At 38.5% G+C, this 14,155-nt stretch overlaps 1 protein-coding gene and 1 pseudogene across 3 annotated transcripts in view; one reads left to right on the top strand and one right to left on the bottom strand.

Annotated features, from left to right (window-relative positions):
• Positions 1-10,560: 10,560 nt before the first annotated feature.
• Positions 10,561-11,817, top strand: LOC116272647 (annotated as a pseudogene).
• A 269-nt stretch (positions 11,818-12,086) lies between these two features.
• Positions 12,087-14,155, bottom strand: part of LOC100998227 (X-ray radiation resistance-associated protein 1) — a 30,529-nt gene continuing 28,460 nt past the window's right edge. The window contains exon 8 of one of the 3 annotated variants that reach the window (XM_031661400.1): positions 12,087-13,178. In XM_031661400.1, coding sequence (XP_031517260.1) covers positions 13,041-13,178 — 138 coding nt within the window. In that variant the 3' untranslated portion in view covers positions 12,087-13,040. The remainder of the gene's footprint in view (positions 13,179-14,155) is intronic. The other 2 variants (XM_031661401.1, XR_004181279.1) reach the window with 2 other exon arrangements.

Below are 14,155 nucleotides of genomic sequence, written 5' to 3'. Positions count from 1 at the left end.
CAGTGTATGAGGGTTCCCTTTTCTCCACATCCTCACCAGCTTTTGTTATTGCCTGACTTTTAGATAACAGCCGTTTTAACTAGGATAAGATGATATCTCATTGTAATTTTGATTTGCATTTCTCTGATGGTCAGTGTTCTTAAGTACCTTTTGATATGCCTGTTTTCTATTTGAATGACTTCTTTTGAAAAATGTTTATTCAGATCTTTTGCCCATTTTTTAGTCAGATTATTAGATTTTTCCCTGTGGAGATGTTTGAACTCCTTATATATTCTGATTATTAATCCCTTGTCAGATGGGTAGTTTGCAAATGTTTTCTGTCATTCTGTGGGTTGTCTCTTTGTTGATTGTTTCCTTTGTTGTACAGAAGCTTTTTAACTTGATGTGATCCCATTTGTCTATTTTTGCTTTGGTTGCCTGTGCTTGTGGGATATTACTACTCAAGAAAATTTTGCCCAGACCAGTGTCCTGGAAAGTTTCCTCAGTGTTTTCTTGTAGGTGTTTCACAGTTTGAGGTCTTATATTTAATTCAAATAAAAGGCAAGAGATGGAGTCAAGTTTAATTCTTCTGCATATGGATATCTTGTTATCCTAGAACCATTTATTGAAGAGACTGTCTTTTTCCCAGTGTATGTTCTTGGCATCTTTGTCAAAAATGGGTTAACTGTAGGTGTGTGGGTTTATTTCTAGGTTCTCTATTCTGTTCCATTGGTCTATGAGTCCATTTTTATGCCAGTAGCATAGTGTTTTGGTTGCTATAGCTTTCTAGTTTAATTTGAAGTCAGGTAATGTGATTCCTCTAGTTTTGTTCTTTTTGCTCAGGATAGATTTGGCTATTCTGGGTCTTTTGTGGTTCCATATAAATTTTAAGATAGTTTTTTTCTATTTCTGTGAAGAATGTCATTGGTATTTTGATAGGGATTGTATTGAATCTCTAGAATACTTTCAGTACTATGGACATTTTAACAATATTGATTCCTCCAATCCATGAACATGGAATATCTTTCAATTTTTATGTGCCTCTTCAATTTCTTTCATTGGTGTTTTATAGTTTTTATTGTAGAGATCTTTTACTTCTTTTGGTTAGTTCCGAGGTATTTACTTTTATTGGTAGCTGTTGTAAATGGGATTCCTTTTTTATTTCTTTTTCAGATTGTTCACTGTTAGCATATAGAAATGCTACCAATTTTGTATGTTGACTTCAGGTCCTGAAACTTTACTGAATTTGCTTATCAGTTCTAATCATTTTTTGGTAGAGTCTTTAGGTTTTTCCAATATAAGATCATATCATCTGCAAACAAGGATAATTCAACTTCCTCCCTTCCAGTTTGGATCCCCTTTATTTCCTTCTCTTGTTTGATTGGTCTAGCTAAGACTTCCAGTAATCAGTTGAATAATGGTAGTAAAAGTTGTCATGTTCCAGATATAAGAGGAAAGGCTTTCAGTTTTTCCCCATTTAGTATGATACTAACTATGTGTCTGTCATATATAGCTTTTAATATGTTCAGGTGTGGTTCTTTTACACCTAGTTTTTTGAGGGTTTTTATTATGAAGGGATGTTGAACTATATCAAATGCTTTTTCAGCGTCAATTGAAATGATCATATGGTTTTAGTCCTTCATTCTGTTAATGTGATGTATCACATTGATTTGTGTGTGTTGAAACATGCTTGCATCCCTAGGATAAATCCCACTTGGCCATAATGAATGATTTTTTTTTTTTTTTTTTCTTGAGATGGAGTTTCACTCTTGTTGCAATGACACGATCTTGGCTCACTGCAACCTCCACCTCCTGGGTTCAAGTGATTCTCCTGCCTCAGCCTCCTGAGTAGCTGGGATTACAGGCATGCGCCACCACGCCCGGCTAATTTTGTATTTTTAGTAGACACGGGTTTTCTCCATGTTGATCAGGCTGGTCTCGAACTCCCAACCTCAGGTGATCTGCCCACCTTGGCCTCCCTGAGTGCTGGGATTACAGGCACGAGTCACTGTGCCTGGCTGATGAATGATCTTCTTAATGTACTGTTGAATTTGTTTTGCTAGTATTTTGTTGAGGATTTTTGCATCAATATTCATCAGATATATTGGCCTGTATTATTATTATTATTATATTTATTTATTTATTTTATTGATTTTTTTGAGACGGAATTTCGCTTTTGTTGCCCAGGCTGGAGTGCAGTGGCGCTTTCTTGGCTCACTGCAACCTCCGCCTCCTGGGTTCAAGAGATTCTTCTGCCTCAGCCTGCTGAGTATCTGGGATTACAGGTGCCTGCCACCATGCCTGGTTAATTTTTTGTATTTTTAGTAGAGATGAGGTTTCACCATGGTGGCCAGGCTGGTCAGTATTTTTTTTTTTTTTAATGTGTCTTTCTCTGGTTTTGGTATCAGGGTAATGCTGGCCTCATAGAATGAGTTTGGAAGTATTCCCTCCTCCTTTATCTTTCCGAACAGTTTGAATAGGATTGGTATTAGTTGTTTAAATGTTTGGTAGAATTCAGCAGTGAAGCCATGATGTCTCAGGCTTTTCTTTACTGGGAGACTTTTTATTATGGCTTCAATCACATTACTTGTTATTGGTCTGTTTAGGTTTTGAATTTCCTCATGACTCAATCTTGGCAGGTTGTATGTGTCTAGAATTTATCCATTTATTCTAGATTTTCCAATTTATTGGCATGTAGCTGCTCATAGTAGCCACTTACGATCTTCTGAATTCCTGCAGTAACAGCTGTAATATCTCCTTTTCCATCTCTGATTTTATTTATTTGGGTCTTCTCTTTTTTTCTTGGTTAGTCTAACTAAAGGTTTCTGAGTTTTGTTTATCTTTTCAAAAAACCAACTTTTTGTTTCATTGGTCTTGTGTAATGTTTGCTTGATTTCAAACCAACTTTTTGTTTCATTGGTCTTGTGTAATGTTTGCTTCATTTCAAATTCATTTATTTGTGCTGGGATCTTTATTATCTCTTTTGTTCTACTACTTTTGGGTTTGGTTTGCTCTTGCTTCTCTAGTTCTTTAAGATGCATCATTAGGTTATTTATTTGAAGTTTTTCTAGTTTTTTATGTAGGCACTTGGAGCTACAAATTTTCCTATTAGTACTGTTTTTGCTGTATCCTATATGTTTTGGTATGTTGTATCCATTATCATTTGTTTCAAGAAAGTTTTAAAATTTCCACCTTAATTTCTTGATTGACCCACTGGTCATTTAGTAGCATATTGTTTAATTTCTATGTGTTTGTATAGTTTCCAAAATTCCTCTTGTCATTGATTTCTAATTTTATTCCATTATGTTTAGAGAAGATGTTTGATATTTTTTCAAGATTTAAAAAAAAATGTTTTAAGACTTGTTTTGTGACCTAACATATGGTCTATACTTGAAAATGATCCACGTGCTAAGGATAAAAATGTGTATTCTGAAGCCATTGGATGAAATGTTCTGTAAATATCTGTTAAGTCCATTTTTGCTACCACGCAGATTAAGTCCAATGTTTCTTTGTTGATTTTCTGTCTGGGACATCTGTCCAATGCTGAAAATGGGGTGTTGAAGTCTCCAGCTATTACTGTATTGGCTTCTATCTCCAATAATACTTGCTTTATATATCTGGGTGCTTCAGTGTTGGGTGCATGTATATTTGTAATCACTATATATTCTTGCTGAATTGACCCCTTTATCATTATATAATTATCTTCTTTGTCTCTTCTTATAGTTTTTGTCTTGAAATCTATTTTGTCTGATATAAGTATAGCTATTCCTTCCCCTTTTTGGTTTCCATTTGCATCGAATATCTTTTTCCATCCCTTTATTTTTAGTCTATGTGTATCTTTTTAGATGAAGTGTGTTTCCTGTAGGCAGCAAATTAGTGGGTCTTGTTTTTACATACATTTAGCTACTTTGTCTTTACTGGAGAGTTTAGTTATTTACATTTACTGTTATTATTAAGCAGGGACTTACTCCTGCCATTTTGTTGTGTTTTCTTGTTTTGTGGTCTTCTCTTCCTTCTTTCCTTCCTGTCTTCCTTTTACTGAAGGTGATTTTCTCTGGTAATATGTTTTAATTTCTTGCTTTTTATTTTTTGTGTATCCATTGTATATTTTTTTGATTTGAGGTTGCCATAAGGCTTGCCAATACTATCTTATAACCCATTATTTTAAACTGATGACAACTTAACACTGATTGCACAAAATGCCAAAAGAAAACTAACAAAAACTCAACACTTTAACTTTGTCCCCCAACTGACTAACTTTTTCTTGTTTCTATTTATGTCTTATTATACTGTCTATGTCTTGAAAAGTTGTTGTAAGTATTATTTTTTATTGGTTCATCATTTAGCCTTTCTACTTAAGTCAAGAGAAGTTTACACATGACCACTACAGTGTTATGCTATTGTTTCTGTGTGCTTAGTATTACCAGTGAGTTTTGGACCTTTAGATGATTTCTTCTTGCTCATTAACATCCTTTTTTTGACACTGAAGAACTTCCTTTTGCATTTCTTGTAGGACAGATCTTGTGTTAATGAAATCCCTCAGCTTTTGTTTGTCTGGAAAGGTTTTTATTTCTCCTTCATGCTTAAAGAATATTTTCACTGGATCTACTATTCTGGGGTAAAAGTTTTTGTGTGTATGTGTATGTATGTGTGTGTTTTTTTTCTTTCCAGCTGTTTAAATATGTCATGCCACTCTCTCCTGGCCTATAAGGTTTCCACTGAAAAGAATCCTGCCAGATGTATTGGTGCTCCATTGTATGTTGTTTCTTATCTGTTGCTGCTTTTAGGATCCATGACCTTTGGGAATTTGATTATTAAATGCCTTGAAGTAGGCTTCTTAGGCTTAAATCTACTTGGTGTTCTATAACCTTCTTATGCTTGAATGTTGGTATCTTTCTGTAGGTTGGGGAAGTTCTCTGATATTATCCCTTTGAATAAACTTTCTATCCCTATCATGTTCTACCTCCTCTTTAAGGCCATTAGAGTTGTGCTTTTTTTTAATGTTTTATTTAAAAAAAAATTTTTTTAAATTGTACTTTAAGTTCTAGGGTACATGTGCACAATGTGTAGGTTTGTTACATATGTATACATGTGCCATGTTGGTGTGCTGCACCCATCAACTCGTCAGCACCCATCAACTCGTCATTTACATCACTTGTAACTCCCAATGCCATCCCTCCCCCCTCCCCCCTCCCCCCTCCCCATAATAGGCCCCGGTGTGTGATGTTCCCCTTCCCGAGTCCAAGTGATCTCATTGTTCAGTTCCCACCTATGAGTGAGAACATGCGGTGTTTGGTTTTCTGTTCTTGTGACAGTTTGCTGAGAATGATGGTTTCCAGCTGCATCCATGTCCCTACAAAGGACACAAACTCATCCTTTTTTATGGCTGCATAGTATTCCATGGTGTATATGTGCCACATTTCCTTAATCCAGTCTGTCACTGATGGACATTTGGGTTGATTCCAAGTCTTTGCTATTGTGAATAGTGCCGCAATAAACATACGTGTGCATGTGTCTTTATAGCAGCATGATTTATAATCCTTTGGGTATATACCCAGTAATGGGATGGCTGGGTCATATGGTACTTCTAGTTCTAGATCCTTGAGGAATCGCCATACTGTTTTCCATAATGGTTGAACTAGTTTACAATCCCACCAACAGTGTAAAAGTGTTCCTATTTCTCCACATCCTCTCCAGCACCTGTTGTTTCCTGACTTTTTAATGACCGCCATTCTAACTGGTGTGAGATGGTATCTCACTGTGGTTTTGATTTGCATTTCTCTGATGGCCAGTGATGATGAGCATTTTTTCATGTGTCTGTTGGCTGTATGAATGTCTTCTTTTGAGAACTGTCTGTTCATATCCTTTGCCCACTTTTTGATGGGGTTTGTTTTTTTCTTGTAAATTTGTTTGAGTTCTTTGTAGGTTCTGGATATTAGCCCTTTGTCAGATGAGTAGATTGCAAAAATTTTCTCCCATTCTGTAGGTTGCCTGTTCACTCTGATGGTAGTTTCTTTTGCTGTGCAGAAGCTCTTTAGTTTAATGAGATCCCATTTGTCAATTTTGGCTTTTGCTGCCGTTGCTTTTGGTGTTTTAGACATGAAGTCTTTGCCCATGCCTATGTCCTGAATGGTACTACCTAGGTTTTCCTCTAGGATTTTTATGGTATTAGGTCTAACATTTAAGTCTCTAATCCATCTTGAATTAATTTTCGTATAAGGAGTAAGGAAAGGATCCAGTTTCAGCTTTCTACTTACGGCTAGCCAATTTTCCCAGCACCATTTATTAAATAGGGAATCCTTTCCCCATTTCTTGTTTCTCTCAGGTTTGTCAAAGATCAGATGGCTGTAGATGTGTGGTATTATTTCTGAGGACTCTGTTCTGTTCCATTGGTCTATATCTCTGTTTTGGTACCAGTACCATGCTGTTTTGGTTACTCTAGCCTTGTAGTATAGTTTGAAGTCAGGTAGCGTGATGCCTCCAGCTTTGTTCTTTTGACTTAGGATTGTCTTGGAGATGCGGGCTCTTTTTTGGTTCCATATGAACTTTAAAGCAGTTTTTTCCAATTCTGTGAAGAAACTCATTGGTAGCTTGATGGGGATGGCATTGAATCTATAAATTACCTTGGGCAGTATGGCCATTTTCACAATATTGATTCTTCCTATCCATGAGCATGGTATGTTCTTCCATTTGTTTGTGTCCTCTTTTATTTCACTGAGCAGTGGTTTGTAGTTCTCCTTGAAGAGGTCCTTTACATCCCTTGTAAGTTGGATTCCTAGGTATTTTATTCTCTTTGAAGCAATTGTGAATGGAAGTTCATTCCTGATTTGGCTCTCTGTTTGTCTGTTACTGGTGTATAAGAATGCTTGTGATTTTTGCACATTAATTTTGTATCCTGATACTTTGCTGAAGTTGCTTATCAGCTTAAGGAGATTTTGGGCTGAGACAATGGGGTTTTCTAAATATACAATCATGTCATCTGCAAAGAGGGACAATTTGATTTCTTCTTTTCCTAACTGAATACCCTTGATTTCTTTCTCTTGCCTAATTGCCCTAGCCAGAACTTCCAACAGTATGTTGAATAGGAGTGGCGAGAGAGGGCATCCCTGTCTTGTGCCAGTTTTCAAAGGGAATTTTTCCAGTTTTTGCCCATTCAGTATGATATTGGCTGTGGGTTTGTCATAAATAGCTCTTATTATTTTGAGGTACGTTCCATCAATACCGAATTTATTGAGCGTTTTTAGCATGAAGGGCTGTTGAATTTTGTCAAAAGCCTTTTCTGCATCTATTGAGATAATCATGTGGTTCTTGTCTTTGGTTCTGTTTATATGCTGGATTATGTTTATTGATTTGCGAATGTTGAACCAGCCTCTTAATTTCTTCCATACGTTGGAAGAACACTTCTGCTGGATGTAGGATTCCTGATTGAGTTTTTTTTTTTTTCTTTTAGCACTTTAAATATTTAATATATCAGCCCACTGCCTTCTAGCCTTGAAAGTTTCTGACAAGAAGTCTGCTGATAATCTTATTGAAGATTCCTTGTATGTGATGAATTGCTTCTCTCTCACTGCTTTCAAGATCCTCTCTGTCTTTTAACAGTCTGATTATAATATGACTCAGTGGAGGTCTCTTTGAGTTCATCCTATCTTGGAGTTCACTGAGTCTCATGTATGTTTATATTCATGTCGTTCATCAAACTTCGGAAGTTTTAGGCTGTTTTTTCTTCAAATAATCTCTTCGTGCTTTCTCTCTTCTCCTTCTGGGACTTTCATAATACATAGGTTGGTTTGCTTGAAGGTATCCCAATCCCACAGGTCCCTTAGGCTTTGTTCAGGTCAATCTTTTTTTTTTCTTTTGTTTCTCTGACTTGATAAATTTAATTGTTCTATCTTCAAGTTTGCTGATTCTCTCTTCTGACTGCTTGAATCTGCCTTTGAATCTCTCCAGTGAATTTTTCATTTCTTATTCTAATTTTCAGGTTTAAAATTTCTTTTTGGTTTCTTTTTTCATTGTTTATCTATTTGTTGATATTTCCATTTTGTTAATATATCATTTTCTTGACTTTATTCATATCTTCCATTAGTTCTTTGAAAACCTTTAAGACAGCTGTTTTAAAGTCTTTAGTAAGTCCTCCCTTTCTCAGGGATAGTTTCTGTTGCTTAATTTTTTCCTTTGGCTGGGCCATATTTTTCTGTTTCTTTGTATGCCTTGTGATTTTTTTGTTGAAAGCTGAATATTTGAATCTATTAATATGGTAACTCTAGAAATCAGATTCTCCCCTTTACCAGGGTTTGCTTGTTTTTTTTGTTTTTGTTTTTTGTTTTGTATTTGATTACTGTAGGCTGTCTCTGTGTCAAGGATTAGGCTGAGGTGTAAATGCAAGGTCTTCTCAGGTCTTTTCTAAGCCTGTGCATTTCTCTGGGTATATGTGGTGACATTCTCATTTCTTCTGCATATGCAGCTGCTTTTAAATGTCCCAGACTTTAATGTCTGGCTCCCAAAAGAGGGGGAAAGGAATGGGGATTAAGAAAAGAAATCCTTTAAATTCCCTGGAAGTCTCTTCAGCTGGAGCAGAAAGGGCTTACGACAGTTGTGGATGGGTGTGTGTGCAACAATGGTTGTGTGCCTCTCTGTCTGTGCCTCAATGATTAGAAGTAGCAATCAGTGATCACAGCACAAATCTCTAAAATTTGGAGGACAGGGATCTTTTTGCTCACCCTGGCTTCTGCAGGCTGCATGTGAGTTACCCAACGAATATATTTATTATTCTAATTTTCAGGTTTAAAACTTGAACCATGAGATTGGGAGTTAGGGGATGGGTAGCTGCTACCGGGTTAAGAGCTGTAATTGACTGAAATTAGCTGCAGTTTGTCATCTAAATCTTCCCCTGGAAGACGTAAACTTTTATTTATTTATTTATTTATTTATTTTTTGAGACGGAGTCTCGCTCTGTCGCCCAGGTTGGAGTGCAGTGGTGCGATCTCCACTCACTGCAAGCTCCACCGCCTCCCGGGTTCACGCCATTCTCCTGCCTCAGCCTCCCTAGAAGCTGGAACTACAGGCGCCCACCACCACGCCTGGCTAGTTTTTTTGTATTTTTAGTAGAGATGGGGTTTCACTGCATTCGCCAGGATGGTCTCGATCTGCTGACCTCGTGATCCACCCGCCTCAGCCTCCCAAAGTGCTGGGATTACAGGCGTGAGCCACCGCGCCTGGCCGACGTAAACTTTTAATAGAGTGTGAAGATTATTTGTGTCCACAGTTTCAAAATTGTTACATCAGACTGATTCTGCCAATGAAACTGTTGTCTAGATGAGGAGACACACTCTTGGTGCTTCCTACTCTATCATCTTCTCAGAATCCTCTAGTGAAATAGTCTTTGAAGATTTATCTACTATACCAAATAGATATAGTTAAAGTTGGGACCCTAACTTAACAGCATAGGGTATCACAGAAACCAAAACTGATACTGTTTTTCTCATAACCATAACCTAAGGGCCTAGGAATTAATGGAAATGAAAGTAGCTCCTCTTACAATATATCTAATAGTCCACTTGCAGATTTTTTGCTTCTCATTCTATAATTTTTGGCATTTCTGATTTACAAGTCTTAGTTCCTAAGGAGGTACTTTTACCAGGAGACACAATCATGGTTCCACTGAACTGGAAGTCAAGATTGCTACTGGCCACTTGCATTTCTCATTTCACTGAACCTATAGTCAGACAAAGAGGGGTTCATTCTACTGACTAGGTGACTGATACTGTTTATAAAAATAAATATAATTGCCGTTATACCTTGAGGTAAAAAAAAAAAAAAAAGTATCTTTGGGACTACAGTATTATCTAGTGCTCCTCTAAGAAGTTCCATGTCTTTTAGTCTTTTAATGAAAAATACAGCAATCCAGTAAAAGCAGGACCTTTAAAGACTCAGACCCTTCAGAAGTAAAGGTTCAGAAGACCACATCAGTTAAAGAACCCCAACCAGCCAAAGTGCTGGACGAGGACAAAGGAACATTAAATAGGTGACGGAAAAAAGGATTTACGAATATTCACTATGGCCTCCTGACCAGTTAAGAAATGATCACTGTAGCAACTATGCATATTTTCATGTGCATTTTCTTCCTTCCTTAGTGTGTGTGTGTGCACTCGCATGCACACTTAAACTGCTAGTGGTGACTGACTTTACAACTTAGTTTTTAGGATATAAAATATCCATAAATTTCTTTAGAAGAGAAAATAATATCATCCAGCGATGGCTACAGTAACTGATGGAACTGTGTCTCATCCTTCTTGAGATGGTGAAAGTGTCTTCAGTGTAAGAGGAAGAGTTCCTTCATGTTAGGTAAAAGCATGGTGCAGTTGCTATTGTATGGAAATTAAATATGGAGGGAAGCAGGAGAGTAGATATTGGGGTTCCAAGGGTTGAATGGTGCCAGTTATCTGCCTGTTTGCTCTCAGCCTTCACCCCTTCCTTCTGTGTTCTTCTGTGTATTGCAGGGGGCTGGAGCCACCTCCTTAACTACACTTCCCAGACTGCCTTTCCAACTAGCTGGATACCGCCAATAGAAGGAATTCATGAGAGACTGGAAGGCCAGAGCTGGGGAGAAGCAACTGTCTTGTTTGGCTTCTCATAGCATTTCTGTCTGCAGCAGCAGTGATAGTGCAGCAGCAATGGCAGTACTAACCACGGTAACTGCATTGGCAGAGATTCCAGCCTTGGTTGAGGCATCACATCTTCAGCAGGTCTACAATTACAGTGACACCCTCCCTGAAAGCCCAGCAGTGGATATAGACTTGTTGACTTCAGTTGAGCAGTGATGCAGCTTCTGATCTCTGGTTATCAACGCTTCTTCCTTTTTGTTCTTCCCATACCCCTCTTCTCCACTTAGCTCTTCCATCCCTTCTAACAGCCATGTAACCAATTCCCTCTCTTTATCACTGGTGATATTTTAGGTGGAATAATGGTTCTCTGGGTATGATTTTTAAGAGTGCTTACCTTTTAGAGCTACATACTGGAGTATTTATAGATGAAATAATATGAAACATTTATGGCTGTATATATCTGAGATTTTTCTTAAGAATATTCCAGGAGGGGGCATGATGGGGGCATAGATGAAACAAGATTGGCCATAATTGGTAATTGTCAGGTGATAATTGTGGGTGATAGGTACCTGGAGTCAATTTTATGATTGACTCTAATTTTATATGTGTTAAAAAACTTTCCATAACAAAATACCAATTATCTCTCCCTGCCAAGAATTAATAAATCAATAAACCAATCGATAAACCAATGAATCCCTTCTATTTTTAGAATATTTTAAGTGGGTTTTGTATTTCTGTTTAAGTGGGGTTTTTTTTCTATTTTAAGTGGGTTTTGTATTTCTGTCTACAGCCTGACAGGCTCATAGAGAAAGCTTATCTAAGAATGAAGCCAGGACCCGGCAGAATGGCTCCCGTGAAGAAGGGTGGCAAGAAGAAAAAGGGCCATTCTGCCATCCATGAGGTGGTGACCCGAGAATACACCATCAACGTTCACAAGTGCATCCATGGAGTGGGCTTCAAGAAACGTGCCCCTTGAGCACTCAAAGAGATTCAGAAATTTGCCATGAAGGAGATGGGAACTCTAGATGTGCGCATTGATACCAGGCTCAACAAGGCTGTCTGGGCCAAAGGAATAAGGAATGTCCCATGCCAAACCCATGTGCGGTTGTCCAGAAAACATAATGAGGATGAAGATTCACCAAATGAGCTCTATACTTTGGTTACCTATGTACCTGTTACCACTTTCAAAAACTACAGACAGTCGATGTGGACAAGAACTAATCACTGATTGTCAACTATATCAAATAAAGTTATAAAACTGAAAGAAAAAAAAAGAATGAAGCCAACACTAAGGAAAACAAAGATGTCTTCATGTGTATGACAGAACAAGTAACAGACTAACAGAAGGTGTACACATGCTCAAGAAATAGAGATGCACACAGAGACCTGACAACATCCTGTGCACCTATATACAGCCAAAGCATCCAGCAGATTCACCTGATTTTTCACATACATGAACCAATAAATTCCCCTTTTTGTTTCAGCTACTTTGAATTGGACTTCTATTACCTGCAAACAAAACAACCCTAACTAATGAAACCCCTAATAAATGATCACTACTATTATCTCAAACCCCTTGAGTAACTAACCAACCACAATCATCACTATATAAAATCTAAGTAACTTACTACATATATACACATATATATTTAGGCATAACTCACAATAGAATATGCTAAGTATTAAATTAACTGGAAACACTAAATTAAACTGATCCCTAGAGAAGGGATTAAGAGGCATGGGCTAAAGCAGTCAGAGAAGGCTCCTGGTAGGGAAAGGAGGAAGGTCTGAGCTGGGCCTTAGAAAATGTACAGAATCTACATAAGAATATAATATAATAGTCATGAGTATGGTCTCTGGAGTCCGACAGACTTGGTTCAAATCCTGGGTCTGTTACCGACTAGCTTCGCAACTTTGGGCAAGTTACTTAAATGTCTGTACTTATTTCCTCATCTAAAAAATGTGGATAATAATAGGAGACCTACCTCACATAGCTGTTATGAGGATTTAATGAGTTAACATATATAATGCTGAGTACAGTGTCTGGCTCATTGTAAGTACGACATACGTGTTTTTATTACTATCAAGAGAGGAAGGACCAGCCAGAAGGAATGGTCTCAGCAAAGGTGCAGAGTGGGAATGCACAAAGCTTATCTAGAGACCAGGGAACAGACTTATTGAGCTGACACAGAAGGCTCGTGAAGGAGAATTGTCTGGCAAGACAATTTACAGATGACCAGTCAGAGGCAGGGAAAGTGGCTTGCCAAACATCTTGATCTCTCCTAACAGCACACAGGAAATTGGGGGCACGTGTCTGTGGCCTTTCTGGGAGCTTCAGTAGGTGGCATTATCCCTGCTTTGAGCACTTACAGCCTGTCTTTATGGCACTTCCAAGCTGCTATGGGTTATTTCCTTGGATACTTATACACAAAACACAGAATGGACTCCGGGAGATAGAACTTACTGCTCTGCGACGGCCAAATTGGGCGGCAGGGAGGTGAGGCCATTGCCTGTGAGGAGCAGGACACGGAGGTGTGGCAGAATCCCCAAATCACAGATGGCCTCCGCAGTCAGGCTGTTGAAGGAAAGGTCCAAGAACTGCCATGCAAAGATGAAAGATGGGGAAGATAAGCACTCTGTGTGACAATGATGCTCATATATATGATGTGGGAACTACTTTCTAGAGTGCCCCATTGCCCACAGGAAAAAACCCTCCTGCACCTTTAACATTAAAGGTCTACTAGAGTCAGTACCCAACCGGTTTTCTAGCCTTACTTGCCACTACAAATCTTTGTTTATCCTGTAGTGCTGGGCAAACAGACTCCTCCCCGCTCTTTGCCTCATCCACCTATAGATCTTTGCTTGTACTTTTTGCTTAAATGGGAATGCCCCTCTTCCATGTATCCTAATCCAAGCCCCCAAAAGACAGCTCAAAAGTTGCCTCCTTGTAAAACCTTCTCAATTCCCCAGACAGATGGAATCTCTACCTCCCCTAACTTTGACTGCTTTATCTAAACTGCTCTCAGGGTACTCGGGGTACTTATCCAAGTCTGCCAGGTATCTGGCATATGGATATGCCTAGCATAGTGCTTGGCACACAGTGGTGGACTAGATCATAAACTGGTACTTGGAGGACTGTGGGGTCAAGTGCCATGCCACTGTAACACTATCCTTGTAAGTTAGCATAAGACCTGGAGCAAAGTAGTTGCACATAAAAAATGAGCTGAAATACACTGGCTTCAGTGGCTCACTCCTGTAATCCCAGCACTTTGGGAGGCAGAGGTGGGCATATCATGAGGTCAGGAGATTAAGACCATCCTGGATAACATGGTGAAATCCAGACTCTACTAAAAATACAAAAAATTAGCTGGGTGTGGTGGCACGTGCCTGTAGTGCCAGCTACTCGGGAGGCTGAGGCAGGAGAATTGCTTGAACCTGGGAGGCAGAGGTTGCAGTGAGCTGAGATCACGCCATGCACTCCAGCCTGGGTGACAAAGCAAGACTCTGTCTCAAAAAAAAAAAAAAAGAAAGAAGGAAGAAATAAGAAATAAAAAGAAATAAACTGGCTTATGAGG

Source organism: Papio anubis, unplaced genomic scaffold, assembly GCF_008728515.1.
Source record: "Papio anubis isolate 15944 unplaced genomic scaffold, Panubis1.0 scaffold145, whole genome shotgun sequence".
Classification (NCBI taxonomy): domain Eukaryota; kingdom Metazoa; phylum Chordata; class Mammalia; order Primates; family Cercopithecidae; genus Papio; species Papio anubis.
The sequence above is the reverse complement of the archived record's forward strand: the minus strand, read 5'-3'. Positions and strand labels throughout refer to the sequence as shown.